This window comes from Lepidochelys kempii, chromosome 3 (assembly GCF_965140265.1).
Source record: "Lepidochelys kempii isolate rLepKem1 chromosome 3, rLepKem1.hap2, whole genome shotgun sequence".
NCBI classification, from domain to species: Eukaryota; Metazoa; Chordata; order Testudines; family Cheloniidae; genus Lepidochelys; species Lepidochelys kempii.
Window position 1 is genome coordinate 59,834,653 of NC_133258.1, and position 19,086 is coordinate 59,853,738.

At 37.9% G+C, this 19,086-nt stretch overlaps 1 protein-coding gene across 4 annotated transcripts in view; it reads left to right on the forward strand.

Moving 5' to 3' along the window:
* The window catches only part of MYO6 (myosin VI), a 179,684-nt gene that overhangs the window by 55,719 nt on the left and 104,879 nt on the right, over window positions 1–19,086 (forward strand). For all 4 annotated transcript variants that reach the window (XM_073336485.1, XM_073336482.1, XM_073336483.1 and 1 more), the window contains exons 3-8: window positions 492–561; window positions 7,520–7,593; window positions 9,965–10,094; window positions 12,438–12,543; window positions 15,346–15,401; window positions 18,641–18,738. In XM_073336485.1, coding sequence (XP_073192586.1) covers window positions 492–561; window positions 7,520–7,593; window positions 9,965–10,094; window positions 12,438–12,543; window positions 15,346–15,401; window positions 18,641–18,738 — 534 coding nt within the window. The remainder of the gene's footprint in view (window positions 1–491; window positions 562–7,519; window positions 7,594–9,964; window positions 10,095–12,437; window positions 12,544–15,345; window positions 15,402–18,640; window positions 18,739–19,086) is intronic.

Genomic DNA, 19,086 nt, shown 5'->3' on the forward strand with positions numbered 1-19,086 from the left:
TCCTTTGAATAAAATACATATAACTGTGTTACTGTTTTCTGTAATGCCCATCACTGATGCATCTAAATATGTGGGGATAGTGCTTACCTTTAAAGCACTTAGCATTTTTCATCCATAGATCCCTAAGTATTAGTAGCAGTAATGCAGTTGAGACTACGATTGCTTTCTTTACCATTAGCATCCCTCCATTTGTCTAAATCCGAGAATGGTAAATGCTTTTGATCGGGATATATCTTTGTTTGTATGATACCGATTATGATGAGGCCCAAATCTTTGATCAGTGTCCTTAGGAGCAACTGCAGTAGAAGTACATTGTTGCGGTGGTTGGGTGAACACACTAAAACCTGCCACAGTAAAATATGGAAATGGCAAATTTTCACTTTTTCTTAACTCAAATAATACACTTATTTAAAACATAGCTCACCATATCTTAGAGCTGCTTTCCCATCTGCAGTTTAAATTCTGAAAATATCAATGTTTTTATCTGACAGACTTTTCTGGCTGTTATCAACCAAGTGTTTCCTGCAGAAGAGGACAGTAAAAAGGATGTGGAGGATAATTGTAAGTACTGTATTTTAAAGTGTGTGTGTATGTATAATAGCAAGGATCCATTTGTTTTGTAACTAGATCTCTACTTTTCTTTGTTTGTTTGCTTGAAGTTGCACATAATATTTATAGCAATAAAGATCCATTTAATGCAGGGATCTCAAACTCGAATCACCAGGAGGGCCACATGAGGACTTGTACATAGGCCCGAGGGCCGCATCACTGACACCCTCTGCCTCTGACCCCGCCCCCACTCCACCTCTTCCATGAGGCCCCGCCTCTTCCAACCCCTTCCCCAAATCCCCACCCCTGCCCTCCCTCTTCTCCACCTCCTCCCCTGAGCACGTGGCTCCCCGCTCCTTCCTGGAAAGCGCTAAGTGCCTGGAGGTAGGTAGAGGAGCGGGGCTGCAGCGCGCTGGGGGGAGGAGGAATGTGGGGGGGAGGGGAGCTTGGTGGCCCACAGGAAATAACTCTGGGAGGGTGTGGGGCGGGCGGCACAGGGCACTTGGCGGGCCGCAGGAAATAACCCCACGGGCCATGTGTCTGAGACCCCTGCATTAATGTATCCTATGTCTCAACCAATTTTAAGAGGTAATTGTACCTTACATATATTGCTGTTCTCAATTCTCAAGTAGGCATGCAAAAGCAGAATGTTTCATTCCCGTGTGTGAGCTGCAGTACTCTTATAAAACTGTAACAAAACTCTTGTCAATTTGATTTACATGTGTTAAATCACATGTGCGTCATAGTACAGTAGTGACACAATTCTTCTGTTTAATGGACAGTAGAGTGAGCTACATGCAGCAGTGCAGGGCTTGATTCAATCTTTTGATCTGTGTTGAAAAACTACCTGTTTTGTCAGACAGAACTCAAGTTTGGGGGTAGTAATGGAAGAGGGATGCTGTATACCCAAAATGTTAAGGCTGTTGTATGCTTCTGTACTTTTCTTCCTTCTTTAAACTGGCAGCAGTGGCGAGAATTTTGTTGTTGCCTTATGCAATTTCATCTGTCTGCAGTGTGGCTTATTTCCTGGGGAAAAAAAAATAAACCTGAAGAAGTTGTCTTTTTAAATTTTGCTTCCCAGGGACCATTGGCCTGAACGTTTGAGATTGCCTTTTACATGGTCACCAAAACTAGCTTCTGCTGTTCTTAATATAAAATACATAGAGGGTGAGATTTTCAAAAAGACTACATGACTTAGGACCACAAGTCCCGTTGAAAGCAATAGCATCTACTTCCTGTGACTGAAGCTAGATATGTAGCCACTCTGCAACAATGAGGAAAACAAGATTTGAAACTTGTGATATCGTCTACAGTATAGGGTCATTATAGGCAGCACTGGTAGCTAACATTTTCTGTTAGAAGGTTGTCTTTTCAGTTGCTTATAATTTTACCCAACTCTTAACTATTTGGGCTGAAATTTTCCGTGCTGGGTGTCTGTCTCAGGCTTATTTTTATTTATTGATTGATTTTAAAGTATCAAATAAATAATTGAGCAGTTTCTGAGAACAAGGCTAGGGAAAAATACTTTGCTTGTGTTTTTAAAAAAATTGTTCACTGCCATTTCACTGAGATGCTCTACCACCTCAGTTTTTTGGAGCAGGAACTTAATGTTTTGTAAGGGGGTTACCCCGTGGTATCAGGGATGTGCATTTTACCATCTCTGTGAAAATCCGCCCCATTTTGGTTGGGTTATAAGCATCTAAATATAAATTCTCATATTTATTTAGTTGTTTATTTTATTTGGCATATGCAACCTGGTCAAGCCAAGCCATAGCGTTCTTATCAACAATGTTCAAGGCATGAAGACCTCTAGGAAGTTGAGTCATTTTGCAGTCCTCAACAATGTGTGTCATGGTTTGTGGCTGCCCACATTGACATAGTGGCCTTGTCATAAATATAAAGGGAAGGGTAAACCCCTTTGAAAACCCTCCTGGCCAGGGGAAAGCTCCTCTCACCTGTAAAGGGTTAAGAAGCTAAAGGTAACCTCGCTGGCACCTGACCAAAATGACCAATGAGGAGACAAGATACTTTCAAAAGCTGGGAGGAGGGAGAGAAACAAAGGGTCTGTGTCTGTCTATATGCTGGTCTTTGTCGGGGATAGACCAGGAATGGAGCCTTAGAACTTTTAGTAAGTAATCTAGCTAGGTATGTGTTAGATTATGATTTCTTTAAATGGCTGAGAAAAGAATTGTGCTGAATAGAATAACTATTTCTGTCTGTGTATCTTTTTTGTAACTTAAGGTTTTGCCTAGAGGGGTTCTCTATGTTTTTGAATCTAATTACCCTGTAAGATATCTACCATCCTGATTTTACAGGGGGGATTTCTTTATTTCTATTTACTTCTATTTTTATTAAAAGTCTTCTTGTAAGAAACTGAATGCTTTTTCATTGTTCTCAGATCCAAGGGTTTGGGTCTGTGGTCACCTATGCAAATTGGTGAGGCTTTTTATCCAACATTTCCCAGGAAAGGGGGGGTGCAAGTGTTGGGAGGATTGTTCATTGTTCTTAAGATCCAAGGGTCTGGGTCTGTAGTCACCTAGGCAAATTGGTGAGGCTTTTTACCAAACCTTGTCCAGGAAGTGGGGTGCAAGGTTTTGGGAAGTATTTTGGGGGGAAGGACGCGTCCAAACAGCTCTTCCCCAGTAACCAGTATTAGTTTGGTGGTGGTAGCGGCCAGTCCAAGGACAACGGGTGGAATATTTTGTACCTTGGGGAAGTTTTGACCTAAGCTGGTAAAGATAAGCTTAGGAGGTTTTTCATGCAGGTCCCCACATCTGTACCCTAGAGTTCAGAGTGGGGGAGGAACCTTGACAGGCCTCTTGTATACTCAGTGGAGACTTGTTGGAGTTTGCAACTAAATTCTCCAAAGATTCCATCTGCAGTGAGCATGCTCCATCTCTACACATCTCCTAGCCGTTGCCTGGACTGCACATTGAGCTATCTCCACAGAGCAAGTGAGCTATCTGGACTGCAAGGGATGAGCAGTACTTTCCCTAAAATTTCTTCTCATGAATGTTGGGAGCTGATTGTCTCTCCTGTGCCTTCAGTGCCTCCCTGCTTGTGCCCAGGCAGTGTGGAGGAGAAAGAGGAAGCATCCATGTTGAGATAGCAGTGGGAGGCAGACTTGTTGAAAGTCTCTGTTAAGGATAGAAGCAGTGAAAAAATGAGGGTATTGTAGGGTTCTACAATAGACCACCTAACCAGGAAGGGGAGGTGGATGACACCTTTTTAAAACAACTTAACAAAATCTTCCAAAACAGAGGACTTGATGGTGATGGGGGACTTCAACTACCTGGACATCTGTTGGGAAAATAATACAGCCTGACACAGATTATCCAACAAGTTCTTGGAATGCATTAGTGACAACTTTTTATTACAGAAAACGGAGAAAGTGACTAGCAAAAAGGCTATTCTGGATTTGATGTGGACAAACAGGGAGGAACTTGAGTGAAAGTGAACATGAAATGATAGAGTTCATGATTCTCAGGAATGATAGGAGGAAAACAGCAGAATAGAGACAATGGACTTCAAGAAGGCAGACTTTAGCAAAGTCAGGTAATTGGTAGGTAAGATCCAATGGGAAGCAAGTCTAAGGGAAAAAAGAGCTCAGGAGAGTTTGCAGTTTTTTAAAAGAGACAATAAAGGCACAAAAGCAAACTATCCCAATGCATAGGAAAGATAGGAAATATGGTAAAAGGCCAACCTGGCTTAACCAAGAAATTTTCAATGACCTGAAACTCGAAAAAGAGTCATACAAGAAGTGGAAACTAGGTCAAATTACAAAGGATGAACATAAAAAAACTCAACAAGCATGAAATTAGACGGGCCAAGGCACAAAATGAGATTAAATTAGGTAGAAATATAAAGGGTAACAAGAAAACATTTTACAAATACGTGGGAAGCAAGAGGAAGTCCAGGGACTGGGTAGGCCCATTACTGAATGAGGAGGGAAAAACAATATTAGAAAACACAGCAATGGCCAAACTGTTAAATGCATTTTGTGTTTTAGTTTTCAGCAAAAAAGTTAGCAATGACTGGGTGACTAACATAGAGAACATCAGTTTAATGGGGTAGGATCTGAGTCTAAAATAGGATAAGTTAAGAATTACTTAGACAGGTTAGATGTCTTCAGGTTGGCAGGGCCTGATGAAAGAAAATATCTGAAGAGATCTCTGAGTCATTAGTTATTATCTTTGAGAACTTGTGGAGGACTTCAGTAAGGCTTTTGTTACTGTATCACATGACCTTCTCATAAACAAAATGTAAGAATAATAACCCCTTGAACTGGAACAACAACCCTTTGATGGGAAAAGAGATTTTAATTCATTTTAGGGACAAAACAAAATCCTTTATCCTTAGCCAGAATTTTATAAAGATCCTAAGCTTGCTCTCTTCCCTTCAAAGAACTTTTTCTGACTTAGCAGTATATTGTAAAGATGCAGAAATAAGAGAAGATTGTTCCCCACTATACTTTCTTTCATTTTGAGGGGTCTCTCCTTTAATAGTCAGGGGGTTATAAATTTCCACATACTCAAGAAATTAACTTGTCCCACAAGGTTAGAATCTGAATTATACTCCTGGGAGAAATCAGAAGAGGAAGACACTTCACCATGAGTGTAGAAAAAAGTTGTTTATTTGGCTGATTTTTCTCTCTCCATCCAAGTATAATCCCCCTGGAGGGGAAAAGGATAAAGAGTTTGGTAGGATGGAACATATGGATGAGAAATAAATATCTAATTTAAGTACCTGATTGTCCAGTTCAGTAAGAACCCCTCAGGTGGTGATCTCAGGAGGAGAGAAATTAGTATGAGCAATAAGATGAGGAACAATTTGAGGGATTTGCAGGCCAGAGCGAGCTTCTGCTCAGGATAAAGCCTAAGTATTTCCTTCATTGACCTTACCTTAGAAGACTTAGACGTGTAGGAAAGGAGTTTTCCTTCTGCTAGTATCTATTCATATCCTCCCATAGCGAAAGATGCCCTCCCTAAGCAGTCCACGTGTTCAAAGCCTATTTGGAGATATATGATGGAGTCTGACCATGTGAAATCAAGTTACTCTTAGATAGGTTCCAGAAAGGGAAGCGCTGCTTCTTGCTGGAGCTGTACACATGAAAGGGCGGCCATGGGAATCTGCTTCTGCTGCAAGCTGGTCTGGCACATTTGGGAAGGAGGCAGATTCATTTTTCACTGCTGAAGGGAGTGAATGGCATTGGCAGACAGGGCTCTGCTGCTGTTGCCAAGCTCACATTGTCCACTGCTAAGGTCTGTTGGACTGTGGCTGCTGATTGTGGCAGAAGAAGGATGAAGAGGAGGTTACCAGTTGCCAGCCTGGCTTCAGGGTTTCCAAAGGGTATCTATGATGTCCTTGTGTATTGAAGTAGCTTGGAAGGCTGACCTTCAGCAATAAGAACTGGATGGTTTTGTTGCAGAGGGATGTTGAGTAACTGTGTATAAAGATAAGGCTTGAGAGGGTCCTGATCGGTAATGGGTCTTGTACCATTTTATACTAAGCTTTTTGTTTCTGGTGTTTGGAAATAGAATGAGTCATTTGAGTCTCAGGAAGTTGAGGAAGAAAAAACATGGTTTTCTGTGCAGGAATCCTGGGAAAAGAGCCCTTCCTGGCCCAAATTCAGAAACAGTGGTCACTTGCTTCCATTTTGTGGGTCAGTGTAGTCTTGTGGGGTGTCGTGAGCACTTGCACATGACTAATGCATCAGTAGAGTTGTTAGAGAGCTCATGAGACAGAAAGTACAACTGACCATCAAGAAAACAGTGAAACTTGACTCTAAATAAAGTACTGTCAAACACACAAAGGAAACCAACTGAAATAATAGAGATGATTTTGTGTTGCTGATTGTTTAAAGTTTAGCAGTCTGAGGTGTTGTTTGAAACAGAAGAGTAAGGATGTGTGTGTTTTGTGTCTGAAATTCTAACCGGAAACTAAAGAGACAATGAATAGAGGAAGGAGAGGAAGTTCCTAGGTTGAGGAAGCTCTACATAAGAGATGTTCACAGAGTAGCTTTAGGGATAATGCTGCTGTTGACATAGATGGAGCTGTTAGTGATGCCCTAGAATTAAGATTGCCTAACACTTTCCATTGTTAGCCCTGTTTTCAGTTCTTTATAGCTTTGCCAAACGTTAACCATTCAGTGTGAAACTTTCTATGCTGGCTTTCTGTCTCAAGATGGGTTTTTTTAAAGTTTTTCAGGAAAATTGGTTTGCCTATTTTCAGCAATGAGGTTAAGGAAAATAGGTAGTTTTGTTTACATTAATTTTTTTTCTAATAGTTTCTTTGCCTACACCTACAGAGTTTGGAGCAGGGATTTTATATATGGCCAAGACAATTGTCCGGGTATCAGAGGGATGCTTTTTGTTCTCATCATGAAAATACACCCTGATTTGACCAAGTTGTGAACATTTGAAAATCACCCCTGGGATATGCTGAGAATTAGCAATTGCAACTACCTAGCTGTTAGATGGCATTTTTCTGTATGTACAAAGGCAGAGAAAGATTTGAAGGAGGATAAGTTGGTGCCTTTATGGATTTTTACAAGAAGTTTGTTGTCGTATGTAAGTGGCAGTATGGAGGAAAGCATGAATGTGCTGATGGGAAAAGCTATTGAGGGAGTTTGGGGCTGCTATCATTGATGGCGTGAAATCAGAGATTGGCACTTCCATGCTCTAATGTTCTTTGTTAAATGTTAGAAGAAAATAATATTATTTGATATGTCTTTTTTTACTGTTGTCACAGTAAACGTAGGTAGACATTTTCCAGACAGAACTATAAATTTGGTTTTTAAGTTGATAGTGTCCCTTTAAAAGGTTTTGAAGAAATCATCAGGATTAAACTACTTATGGGCCAGAAAAGAGGAGGGGAAGCAGAATTCTTCTTAATGCTGAATTTCAGTTCAGTGATCATACACTAAGATGGTTATTTTGTCAAAATAACTGTATGGGTTTTTAAATTGCAGGTTCACTAATGTACTTAAATGAAGCTACACTCCTTCACAATATCAAAGTGCGGTACGGTAAAGACAGAATTTATGTAAGTATTCCATAGTGTATTAGCTTGTACAATATGCCAAATAAATGTAATTGTACTGTTTATTATGTAATATTTGTTTTATAGCAGAAAGGGGTTTAAATGCCCAAGCATAATTGGTAGCATTTATGAATGTTAGGATTTTTTATAAGGAAAGTCTGGTGTGTCACCTGATTCAGATGGGTAAAGGTAGTCAGTTAATCAGGTAATTTGGACTTTCTGTATGTTGTTTAGTTCATTATTTTATTACATGGTAGCAAATTGCATTCCTTTAGGTATATTACTTTGCCAGTAGGTCTGCTGTTACCAAAGATGGCTCTTTTTTCTTCATTATTTTTGAACGAAGCAAACAGGTGCCTCCTTTGACACTTTCTAGCTCAGATGACCATCTTAATCTTTTATATTGCTATCAAATTGCCTAATTATACTTAATGAATTCTGACTAAATTACATTTAGTCCTTGCCATCTGCCCTGGCAATGACAGCTGTGAAATAGAAGAGATGCAAGAAGTTTAGAGGGGGGGAAAATCCAGTTACTGACATGTAGTTATATAAAATTATTTGTCGTCACCTTTTTTTAAAAAAAGAAATCAGCATTGAGATGGTAGAGCTAGGCAACATTTGCATTAAAAATCAGTTGTACTCAAATGTATTTATTTAGACCTAAGCTTTCCTATCCAAAATTGTGTTCACCCATTTTCAGTTGTTGTTGCTGAACATTATACAGCTATGAATTATTTACAGAATCAAGAATACCAGTCATCAGCTTTAGAAACCATGCTGGCAGTGTCAATTATTTGACTGCAGTTAAAAACAAAACACAAAACAAAAACCAAACCCAAAATACGCAAAACAGATATCTAAAGCAGAAAAGACGAAAGTGAAAGTGTTTCAGCTTAGGAATCTAGCTTCACTGTTTTAAATAAATGCTACCTATGTGTTTCCCAGAATCTATTTTGTATAAAATTTGGTTCAATTTTTGTCATAACTAGTTTTCCCTGGTAACTTCAAATATAATTGGAGTAAACAAGATTTATTTGTATGTTGTTTTCAGAATCAGTGGTGTGTAATTTATCTAGCTACCTAGAGGAGTGTTAATATTAGTACTGATGACTCTTGAACATCTTTACTCATACAATTTTCTTCAAAGAAATAGTGAGAACAGAAGTAGCTGAAATAAGCTTTCTGTGAACAGGTGTAGTCCTCTCCCCATTTCAACACAGAACATGCACCCTGGGTTAGTGGCCCATATCCAACCCCCTTCTTGGGGTTTTCCAGTATTCTCAGCTGAAGAACAGCAAATGAAAACAGTTAGCCTGAATCACTTCATCATCTGGCTTTTTTAGGGTCTTTTTTGTACAAGAGTATCTCTTGTCTCATCCTCAGGCATCTAACTATTCATTTATGTAATCTGGTCATCATCACTAGTATCTGAGCACCTCACACACATTCAAGAATTTATCCACATAACTCCTCTGTGAGGCAGGGAATCTTCATTCTTCCCCACTCTACCCCTGGAATTGTGACTATCTAGTCTGGCTGTAACTGTGCATCAGAAGAATAGCACTATATTGCTATGCGGGATAGTATGATCTGCTACCTTTGCTGTTTAAGTATTTAAACTTTTTAAAAAAGTGAATATAAAGTTGTCTCACACCAAATTGTTTTCTAGCTTGATAGACTATCTATATTATGTATTTAGTTGTTGCATAATGTTTTTCTGTGTATCTATGGAATTTTATTCCAGTAGAATATGGATTTATGTTGATGTTCAATACATCCAAGACCAATGAGATACATTGATATACAGTGGCTGTGTAGATTCACAGCAGCCTTCATGTGCTCATTGACAAGTTATACACATCTTTATGCGTTAGAACTTGTTTTACAGGTGGGTAGAATGTTGTTTAGGACACAATTATACTGGGTATGAGGTTTTTTTTAGAAAGTGCTTTGGGAATTTTTGCTTTCTTCTGAGATGTCTTTTAAAGACTGTTAATGCAGCCGATGAAGTGAGCTGTAGCTCACGAAAGCTTATGCTCAAATAAATTGGTTAGTCTCTAAGGTGCCACAAGTACTCCTTTTCTTTTTGTGAATACAGACTAACACGGCTGCTACTCTGAAACCTTAAGAAATACAGCAACTCCAAGAGTGCATTACCTATTTGTACCTGTTGTATGGTGTCAGCATTAGTTGTATATAATCCCAAATTATGAGACTTTTCTGGCAATATTTGATTGTGTCCCCAGTCTAATTTCATTGCTCCAAACTCTGAGATAGGTTTCTGTTGTCTTTAATAGCAATTCGGAGTTGCTTTTAACAAGTTAGTTGAATACTTGCTAGTGGTTTACTATGCATTTTTTTTTCTTCACAGACCTATGTAGCCAACATTCTTATTGCAGTGAACCCATATTTTGACATTCCTAAACTTTATTCTTTGGAGACTATTAAGAAGTACCAGGGTAAATCCCTTGGGACATTACCACCACATGTCTACGCAATAGGTATGTCCACCATTTATGCCTTTCTCCTGTAAAATATACTTTTTCCCCACTTCATCTTGCAATCACATGTTAAATAACACACACACACACACAATATATATATATAATATAATATAAAAGCATCTATTTTTAAACCATGTTTAAATAAGATAAATCTGTACTAAAATGAAAAATCTTCTCACCTTTGATATACTGCTTCTGTATTTAATAATAATAATAATAATAATCTATTTACCTCCCAACAAAAATGCTTAGACTGTTGATTATATCTAGTTTAATATACAATGCAATCAAAGCGATGTCCTCTGTTGTGATGTGATCCACATTCTGAAAATTTTGGTCCTTGCCAGTAAGTAGTATTGAAGCTCATTTCCTGTCTACTTCAGCATGTTGCTGGTGTGGATTGTTCCTCCTTATACATTTTCCCTCTTCGGCATTAAAATATCTTTAAATGATTTAAACAAAGAAAACAGTTACTGTGAATATTAAGTTCTTTATATGTTTAGTATGAAAGTAATATAGTGTATAGAAGCTTGTTCAAAAAGACAACAGGTATGAGTCATAATTGAATCAATTTGATGTGCTGCTAACTTTCTCTCACAGAGTATGAAAACTATACACTTCTTTTGTTTTGATCAAACAGTATTTAAATAATTTTCATTAAAGTTCCTTTTCAGGATCTCTTGCACAACCACAAAGTGTGGGGGGTTTGAAACAATATGAAAATGAGTAAGTGTGTCTGGATATAATTTGTCACAATGTCATGTGAAGGTGAAAATTTCTTAATAAAACACCTTCATAGCTATAAAATCAACCCTCCACTATTCCGTAAATAAATTAACTCCAGAGTTCAGTTCAGTTGGTATTAGCCCTGCATTTGTTCCCTGTGGAACAATAACTGTGTGGGTCTATGCCTCTGTGACTCTGCTGCATGGATGGGCCAGACTGAGAGTGCCACTCTCAGGGCAGACTGCAAGAAATAGGGCAAACACTCCCCCAGACTGGTGGTTTATTCTATAATTAGATTCACCAGGGCAGTAACAAAAGAGCTTCTGTAATACCACATTGGTTACCAAGGAGCCTTTAGGGATTCCAGCTCTTGGCTCCCATCTAGACAACCAAGTCTAATATAGTGAAAGGTTATTGAAAACCTGCTTCACCATATGTAAGGTTCACCAGTTCCAAAGGAACCGACAATTATCCCCAGGTCCATATGAATCTCAGATTTTACTCAGATATCACGCTGTCAGCCAATCCTTAATAACTAAATCTAACATTTATTAATGAAAGAAAGAAGAGAGTTATAAATGATTAAAAGATCAATGTACATACAAGTGACTTCCAGTGTTCGTAGTTGAAAATCACAGCAGTGATGGAATAAACTGCTGGCTTGTAAAAGTCTTCTGGAATCATCCCAACAGATCAGAATCCAAAGGCCGCTTAGATGTAAAGTCTGTTAGTCTTTCCAACCATTTTCCAGGTCATTCCAAATCATTATTTGGAAGATCTCCGTCTTACGACTTATACTTTCCCTATTCAAAGTTTAAGCAGATTAGAGATGGCAGGATCAGGCCCGAGGTTTCTCTTTTATAGCTCTTCTAGCAGGTTGACAAGCTTCTGCACAGAAATTGTCACAGCAGGGCCTTCCCAGGGGAGGAAGAATAGCAATGCAGATCGCTTGTGGACCATTGCTTTGAAGTTAATCTTCTATTGCCTGTGCATACACAGGTAAACTAGTTACACTCATTCACATAAGACAATTAGCTGATTCTACATTATAACATAGTTAAGTTGGAGACAATGTAGACAATATTATTAGTTTCCTGCAGATTCTTACATCTGGACAAGGTCACATACATAATTAAGGCAATTAACACATGTATAATCTACAAGCTAATTTGGTTACATTGTTAAACATCTAACAGGATATAGGTAAACACAGACAAATACACTTAGTATCTACCCTTGATTTCTATTACTAAAAGTGAAGGAGTTGCTAGTCTAGTACATCTCTTTGAAATTCACATACAAGTTAATTATCTGCGTACAAATGCCTCTTGTTAAGTTGTTAAGGGTCATACATAGGTTGTCTGGTCTGCTGTCACAACCTCTTTGAAGATACAAGGCTTCATTCTTTGAGGGTGGGCCACTGTAATGTAACATAAGCAGAAATGGACATTCATAGGATGTAATGCTGAAATTTAGATGTGTAGAGTTTTGATTTTTATTCTCCAAGGGATTAAATTAGGTGTCATGTATATCATAATTTACTTCTGGTTTAGCAGTTGATGGTAGGAGGGTAACATAACAACTTTGTGTCCTTTCATGTAATTTTTGTTGTAGCCGATAAAGCATTCCGTGACATGAAGGTACTCAAGATGAGTCAGTCCATCATAGTTTCAGGAGAATCAGGAGCTGGCAAGACAGAAAATACAAAATTTGTTCTGAGGTTTGTAACCAGAAAATTATTCAGTGGGAATCTTTTGTATTGATACATTAGTTTATCATGTTCAGAGATCAATTGTAAAGTCACTTGTAATGTTGTTAATATATGTTTTAGGCATGATCCAGCAGGACAGCTGAATGCTCCCAACCCTCAGTTGATTTCAGAAATTCACTGTTAAGGTTAAACTTAAAAGAAATGCAAACATGATAAGTAAGACTATGATTTTGGTCACTGTGTTCATAGTAATCATGAGTTTCAGTAATGAGCTCACACTGCAGCGGTGGCTCCTGTCCTGCGGGACACGGCCTGGCCAGCTCTTCACGCTGGGTATTGCAACCTGGCACACGTGCTTGCAGTGCCACTTGGGTTTGGTTTGTCCACCCTCCCTAGGTGGAGATGTGGGAGCTGATGGGCTAAACCTCAGTGGTGCGGTGACCAGATTGCAGTAGGAACTGTTGCTTTTCAACCTTCCTCCCGTGTTCTGGGCCTCACCTTTCAACATCCCCACTATATAATCCACTGTTTTATTCCCCTTCCTCCCCCAATGGTACACTTTTTTTTGGTGTCAGACTTCCTTTTAAAAAAAATTAAAAAATTATTTTATAGCCAAATACCCTACCAACAACAACTGCAGTTATGTATTAAATTATATTTTGGGGTGAAACCTTAAGTTTACTACTTAAACATGTAAACTGCGTTATTTGGTGACCCTTCTGTGGGACTTTTTTCCCCATGCACTTCTGCCATGAAATTTACTAAAAATATTCAATCCAAAACTGTAGCTTTTGTGATAAAATATGAAAATGACAGAGCTCCCAAACAACCTTCGCTCTACTCCATGGTGACATAATGTAATAACCATATGATTATGTTTTGGGCCCAGATGAGCTAAAACTGAGTTTTAGAGATACTAGATTTTTTTTTCCCTACTGTTTTCCTTAATGGTGTCACACTGGGGCAGAATTATGGTTTGTGTCCTAACTGTGCATTTCTGTACCTTACCATGCTTGTATTTCTTTTAAGGTTAACCTCAACTGTGAATTTCCTGGGTTTCTAACTCTTGGTCTAGAGTAAAAGTAGTTATCTTAAAAATTATACTGATATGTATGCTCAACTTCAACCACAGCATAACCTGCGGTTTTATTGGGAATTTCTTTTTTGTTCATATGTGAACACTCAACGAGAAACACTGAGGACACTGTTATGATATTGTTGCTGATTTGAAGATGCATAGTATCAACCTTAAATCATTTTTTATTTTATCTTAACAGTTATGACTATATTCACTGTTATGCCCTGGCTGCTTTATGCCATGCTAGAACAGCACAGCTAGAGAATACTGCTCAATAAAACCTCCTTTATCAGATCATTTGCTTTGCCAGAGTACTGTAATGCAGAGTGTACGTCTCGCTTTCCATCTGCCTTTCTTCCACATTCCCTTGTATGCACCCCTAATTTCCCCCTCCCTCCTGCATCTCACATTTCATTGCATCCAGATGCCCCAGTTTTCCTTCCCTTCTGAACTCCAGAAAAGATGGCCCAAAATCACAAAGATGGCCCAAAATCACCTGCTCCTCAGTGTTGTTCTCTGCCTTTTGACAGCTTACGAGGCCACCATCTAGCCTGAGGACCATTTGGCTTCACTCTTACCAGAAGCAATGGGATATGGAGGGCGTTTTGGAAGAGGGTATCTTAACTGAGGACTCCATGTGGCCTTGCTTCCATTGAGAACATTAGGAGATGGCAACTGTATTGAAAGAGTTGTTTGTAGAATTTTCTAAAACAGAATATTCTTTTAGTGAAAGAGCAAGCTTGTTATGAAGCAGAGCAAGAGGACATTACCATTACTCCTTTTAAAATATTCTTCAAATGTAGCCAATGATTACAAAATTTCAGTGGGTTTTAATTATGTGGAACGTTTGAAGGGTTTGCATTGTGACTTGTTATGATAAGTAACTGGTACAAATAAGTCTAATGGTGGAGGCAAAATTTCTCAAAGGATCCATTTAAAATTTTTTAATTTTAACCTCTAAACTAATTAATGGATTTACTTGTACACTTTCACCAAGTGTAAGCGGTTTGATTGCAGACTATTTTTCATGTAAAATTAGTCATTTTCAATTCCTTCTTTAAGGGTAAAATTGAACTCTGTTCTAATTATGGAGCTGCAATTTGCTCCTCTGGAATCCAAACAGAATTTTGTTTATAGGCTACTAGACTGTATATGTGTGAATAGCTTTAATTCTTGATGTATAGATAAAAAGTGACAGGTTTCAGAGTAACAGCCGTGTTAGTCTGTATTCGCAAAAAGAAAAAGAGTACTTGTGGCATCTTAGAGACTAACCAATTTATTTGATCATAAGCTTTCGTGAGCTATGCTCAAATAAATTGGTTGGTCTCTAAGATAAAAAGTGTTGTATAAAAGTTTAACAAATACCTACAGATGGCACGATAATATACTGGTCAAATTGATTTAAAAAAACCACTTCTATAAATATTGATATACGCATAGAGATATGAAAAGATTTGTAAAAATGAAGTCAGAAATACCAAAAACCACATTTAAAGCCAACAAAAATACGTATGTTCCTTTTACAAAAGAAGAGTGTTTTAACTTGTTTAAATGCATATGCACAGAGAACTTGTACAATAATCTTCCATTTAAAATGTTCAGATACGTTCCCCTCTGTGTAAATGGCCAACATATAATACAGATATTTAACAATTTCCTTAATTAGACTGAGGCAGCGTTACTTGGGAGTAAAAAAGAGATGGAAATTGTTTTTTTTTATTCTTCTTCTACAGGTATTTGACTGAATCCTATGGTACTGGTCAAGATATTGATGATAGAATAGTAGAAGGTATTGTATTTTATTAAAGCGAACAGAGGTCAAATTGTTCAAATTTAAAATGTTTAACAACAACAACAAAATCTAGAATTGAAATGTCATCAAACCAATTTGGGCATAAAAGGTCAATGGCCTGCTCCGATCCATCTAATTTGCAAAGATATTTGATTGGGATTTTCTTCTGTTTTATTTAGTGTAGATGTTGAGCACATAATAATAATTCTCTTTGAGACAGTCCTGAAAATGCATAAGCAAGTGCATGACATTAAACTTGTGGGGCCTTATTTGGTTTCATATGTGTAGGGGCAGTTAGATCATCATTGACAACAGTGGTTTTTAGTGGAATGGCGTGTTTTGTTTTGTTTTGCTCAAAATTGGGAGGAAACACAGAACCAATTTTCAAGAATAAGGTTTCTCCAATTAATCTTTCTGCCATGTTAATTTGTATATGTCATAAAGTAACTCATCCTGAATACTACTTCCATGTCATCTTTATTGGATTTAAATTTGTCATATTAATACGTTATAAGGCCAGAAGGGGAACCAATGTGATTGTCTAGTCTGCGTAATTAGGCCACAAGACTTCCCTGAATTAGAGTATATCTTTTAGAAAAATATCCGATTTTTGATTTACAAATTTCTAATGAAGAAGAATCTACCACAATCCTTATTAAGTTGTTCCAGTGGTTAATAATCCTCACTGTTAAAAATTTACACCTTATTTCTAGTCTAAATTTATCTAGCTTCAACTTCTAGCCATTATATCTTGTTCAGAGAAATAGAGCAGGCTTTCATTTTTTGTTTTTGTAGATATGGTACAATAAGCATGATATTGCTGAATTTCAGCTGGGTATATAAACATCCAAATCCACCTTATGTGCCGTAGGATCTCAGAAAGTGACTGACAGTTGGACATAATGCCTGAAGCTGCATTCCATAATGTTGATTGGTACCTGTAGGTATTCTTGGAAAAAGCTGTGAAATAATTGTAAACACCTTCTTAACAAGCATGCTCACAACAGCTGTATTGTTAGGAGAACCTGTAACTGATCTGAAAAACTTCTGGTCACCTTTTTATTCAATAATCCACATTTCTGTAAATATTACTTAAGCTATTTTTAACAGTTCTTCAATAAGTATTTATTATTAAGGTAGCAGCTTTGAAGCCCAGATTTTCAAATCTCATAAACTTGAAAGACTTTTGTTTATAACAACTGTTAAGAAAACCAAATTAAGAAGTTTAACCATCAGTTTGTAATTTTGAATAACAAAAAACAAAATTCCAAGGAAGGACTGACACTTTATCATCCTTAATTTATCTTACTATTGTGGATTTCCTATTGATAACCTTTTAATGTTAGTAGCATCAGATTTGTAGATAATTTCAATAGGCTTTAAATCTGGGGAACAGTTCTTACTGAATTTCTTTAGTTTTAATGGAGTTCAATTTTAAGGTGAAGGCATGTATCACAGTTCAGGGCAACTACACCTGTATTTCCTCTCAGCGGCCCAGCCAGGGCACCCAAGCTTCCAGCTCCCCAGCCATTGCCTTTTTGAGTGGAGAACCATATGTCACCCTTTCTGACTGGGGAATTTCCAGTCTCCACTGTTCCCTGCCTTCACTGTGTTATTCCCAGCAGATCCTGGCTGCCTGAGCACACCTGCTTGCTTTCTCTTCAGAGACTGATAAGACTGATTGTCAACAATTATAAGTTACCACACAGTTCTTTCTATGTAAGCCTATTTTACTCCTAAGATAAAAGTATTACAGAGAAAACATTAAAAACAATAAAAAAAACCCTGCCGGCATGCTAATAAGCTTACCAGGGTTAATCGCAACCCTAACATGGATTCTGGCAGGGATATTTCCAATTCCCACCCAAAGTGGTTCCTTGTAGTTATAAATTTGTCACAGTTTCAGCTTAGAACAAGCACATAATCTTCAGAGGCTTCAGTAGGACCAGTCCTTCCAAACCTGCCCTAAGGATTGGACCCTGCATGGATCAAGAAGAAGGCCCTGAGCCAGTTTAAAACCAGGCTACTTATCCAAAAATCCTCTCTTTATTGGTCCCTGGAGAATCCAGTTTGAACTTTATGCATGCCTCTCCGAGAGGGTGGCTTCTGCTGATAACAGAAAAAGTACGTTACCATCCCCCTCCTGCTAGAGAAGGTACATACAAAGCCACAATAATACATACACATTTACATTTTAAAACAATGTACCCCAAAGGTATCAACCTAATTCAATAAACCTTAATTCAGTAAACTTTATCTCAACTCCATAAGGTTTCTTCAGGATATTGTCAGTCTGTCACTGTAGGTTGTCAGCAGTTCCTTAAATATAGTTTTCTATGATTTCTGATAGACAAAATGTGGAAACAGTTTTGCTAAGCCTGCTACTGCTGCTTTTGCTAGCTAGCAAAATTATGTTTTTTAGAAGCACTGTGCTGCACAGCTGGATAAATTTTAAACTGTGCTTAAATGGTGCATGTTCAATATGTATGCACTGAATTATTGTGATGCATTCTGGATGGAGCTATTATTGAGGACTGGGAGCTACAGCTACTGCAGAATGTGGCCACCTGCTTGGTGGACTTCAGTGATAGGAGGCACCCTCCAAGTCTTCTCCAAAGTCAGCACTGTCTTTCATTGTGTATCTGTAGGCATTCCAGGTGTCAGTATGCACCATTCGAACAGCAGTTTTAAGTCCTTAAAATTAAATGTTGTTGGGATAGATGCTGGGTTTTCTTAGAGAACAGCTCTTGGTTCCCCCCTTATTAATGTAACTGTGCATAGTGTTCACCTCATAATGTACTTATTCATGCTTTTGCCTGAGGAATAGATGGGAAACTTAGTTGTATTTTGGGGCAATCCACCTGGAGCTCAAATTGTCCATCATATTTTATATTTTGTTTATGGTTGTTTACCCAGTTTTCTTTAGGAAAATACGAGCTGAATCATTTTCAAATATTTTATCATTCAGATTCAGGAATTGCACCTGGTGTAAAATATTTAAAGTTTGTATTACAAATTGCTTCCACAATAGATTCAGTACAATCTGAAAAAAAAGTGCTATTTTTCATGTTAATTTTATTTCTAAGGGGTAAGACGTATTCAACTTTCAAATGTCATCCTCAGTAGTTACTTCGAGTAATTAGTTATCGTAACTGTAAAGTGATGTGAAGTCTTGTTTTTGTTTTTTTTGCTAGTCTTCTTTGAATCAAATTTTGAAATCTTTTATTTTTAAACAGCCAATCCACTCTTAGAAGCCTTTGGAAATGCAAAGACTGTTCGCAACAACAATAGCAGTCGTTTTGGAAAATTTGTAGAAATCCACTTCAATGAAAAGGTATGAGTACTTTGTTTGTAGTTAGTATTCAGTGGTGGGTTTTGTTTGGTGGCATAGATTTTTGGTGGGTGGCACCCTCCTATCATGTGAATATGTAATCTCTGTTCATCCTGAGTCGTTATTGATGCATATACAGCAGCGCTTTTCAATGACCTATCCGTGGATTGGCACTGGTCCTTAAGATCTCCCTGACACAATTATGGAAGAAAGCAAGCCGGTCCCTGGTATCAAAAAGGTTGAGAAACTCTGATATAGAGGGTTGAGGATCCTCTCTGTCACCCCACTCTTCCTAGAAGTGCTATATTTTTCCCCAATTAAAATGTTAATCTCTTTACATTTTCAAGTGGC